General features: G+C 34.6%; 1 protein-coding gene across 1 annotated transcript; it reads right to left on the bottom strand.

Annotated features, from left to right (window-relative positions):
• Window positions 1–223: 223 nt before the first annotated feature.
• LOC150103847 (uncharacterized) lies at window positions 224–967 on the bottom strand. The gene has a single exon (XM_090397030.1). It carries the CDS (start codon window positions 963–965, stop codon window positions 426–428), a length of 540 nt encoding a protein of 179 aa, XP_090253156.1. The 5' UTR covers window positions 966–967; the 3' UTR covers window positions 224–425.
• Window positions 968–1,748: the final 781 nt, after the last annotated feature.

The raw sequence follows: 1,748 nt of genomic DNA, 5'->3' as shown, positions 1-1,748 counted from the left end.
TATATATATATATATATATATATATATATATATATATATATATATCCCAATATACGCTTAGCAAATATGAACAAATCAATTAAAAATATTAAAGTATTGAAGCAAAGTTACTGAAGCACAAACTAATTTATCATATTTTCAATTCCTGTTTAAAAACAAACAACAACAAAAAACTGTGGATATCCACATAAGCTATTATTATGGGGATAATTCACTTGTTAGCTAGTTACTGATAAAAGAAACAATTTAAAAACGAATTTTCTCATAGCATAACAAAAATTAACCGAAACGATAAAGGTAACATGACAGTTAAAATATTGATCTTTTCATTAACAATAGTGAATAGGCATACCGTATGGAACGTTCAGAAACTAGGTGATTAGTGAAATAGAATAATAATTCAATGCCCTTTCCAAGTTCAGCTATTAAGTTTTGGGACCATCAACTGAAAGGTCTTGCTTTGGTGGTGCACTCGACTTGGGAGATTTTATCACTACTTTCTTGGGTTTTGGAGCTTTAGCTTTAGTTGGCGTCTTCTTCAATTTTTCCTTTGATGCTTTCTTTGCAGCTTTTGCTTCAGACTTGCGTTTCTTGCGTTCAGTTTTAGGTTTACTTGGGTCTTTTGGTGCTCGGCTCTTCTTAATTTTTATGGACGTTTCTTTCTGGTTATTCTTTTTCTTTGAGATACTCTTGAAAGATCCAGTCGCACCTCTGCCTGTTATGTACATATGACCATCGCTATCAGTATGAGATTTCATATGACTATGAATGAGAGGACTAATGTTCTCAAGGTTTACGGTGCAATTCGAACTGATCGCGTCCAATGATGCGGCATTATTATCGACATCCACAGTAATTACTTCTGATGCTTGTGATTGATTAGGAGTATCAGGGACTTTCATTTTCTTCTTAGCAGCTTTTTTCTTAGGCGTTGTGGGAACTGAAACAATTGTCGTATCAGCCATGATAAAAGAAGACTAACAAGCATACACACAGAGCTTTCGACTAATGAAATGCGCTTTTCATTGGTAATGTTGATTATGTGTAATTTATTAGGACGTCCGTGAAAGCTTCGAATCATGTCTCCGTTAATTTGTTTTTTATTGGAATGTGTGTGTTGTTGTTGTTGTTTTGGAATATTTCGATATTTTTAGCATGATTAGTGGTGAGTGGGAACTATTTTTATCTGCCTGTCATTAAGAAGTATTCAAAAGTTTTAATAATAATTTTATCATTATAAAAGTGATGCAATGAACACCTTGAAAATTTAGACAATATTATTATTATTACATGACGACTCCATTAAGTCCAAGTACTCATCGCATGAGACCACCTCACACCACGTAATCCACTGTTATGTACCATCCGTACTCTGCCTTACACCATCTACCACTTACTACATAGTGTTTTTTTGTTAACTGCATGTGTTCTCTGGCCGATGTACCTGGTTTTTGGATTTAAAAAATTTCCTGGAAAAAATCTCCGCTGCCTTGCACGAGATCAACTAGCCCATCTTCAATTAAAAACCTCGTTCTTTCGTAATGGCCTAAATCAACTAACTCAGGTCTTCTCTAATCGAAGGGCTCATGAAAGCTGTACAACAGTGGCGTAGCTAAAGCTGTTGCCGCCTGGGGCGATCCCTGAGTTTGCAGCCCCTCTCAATACCAAAAATATTACAAAAACTCAAAACGACGTATAGGGAAATAAATTAAAACATTTTAGAATGTTTTAATAACATTCTAAAATGT

The sequence above is a fragment of the Typopeltis vanoorti genome, chromosome 8, assembly GCF_054136105.1.
Source record: "Typopeltis vanoorti isolate ZY-2024b chromosome 8, IOZ_Tvanoo_1.0, whole genome shotgun sequence".
NCBI classification, from domain to species: Eukaryota; Metazoa; Arthropoda; class Arachnida; order Uropygi; family Thelyphonidae; genus Typopeltis; species Typopeltis vanoorti.
Note: the sequence above shows the minus strand (reverse complement) of the source record. Positions and strands in the feature narration are given on the sequence as shown.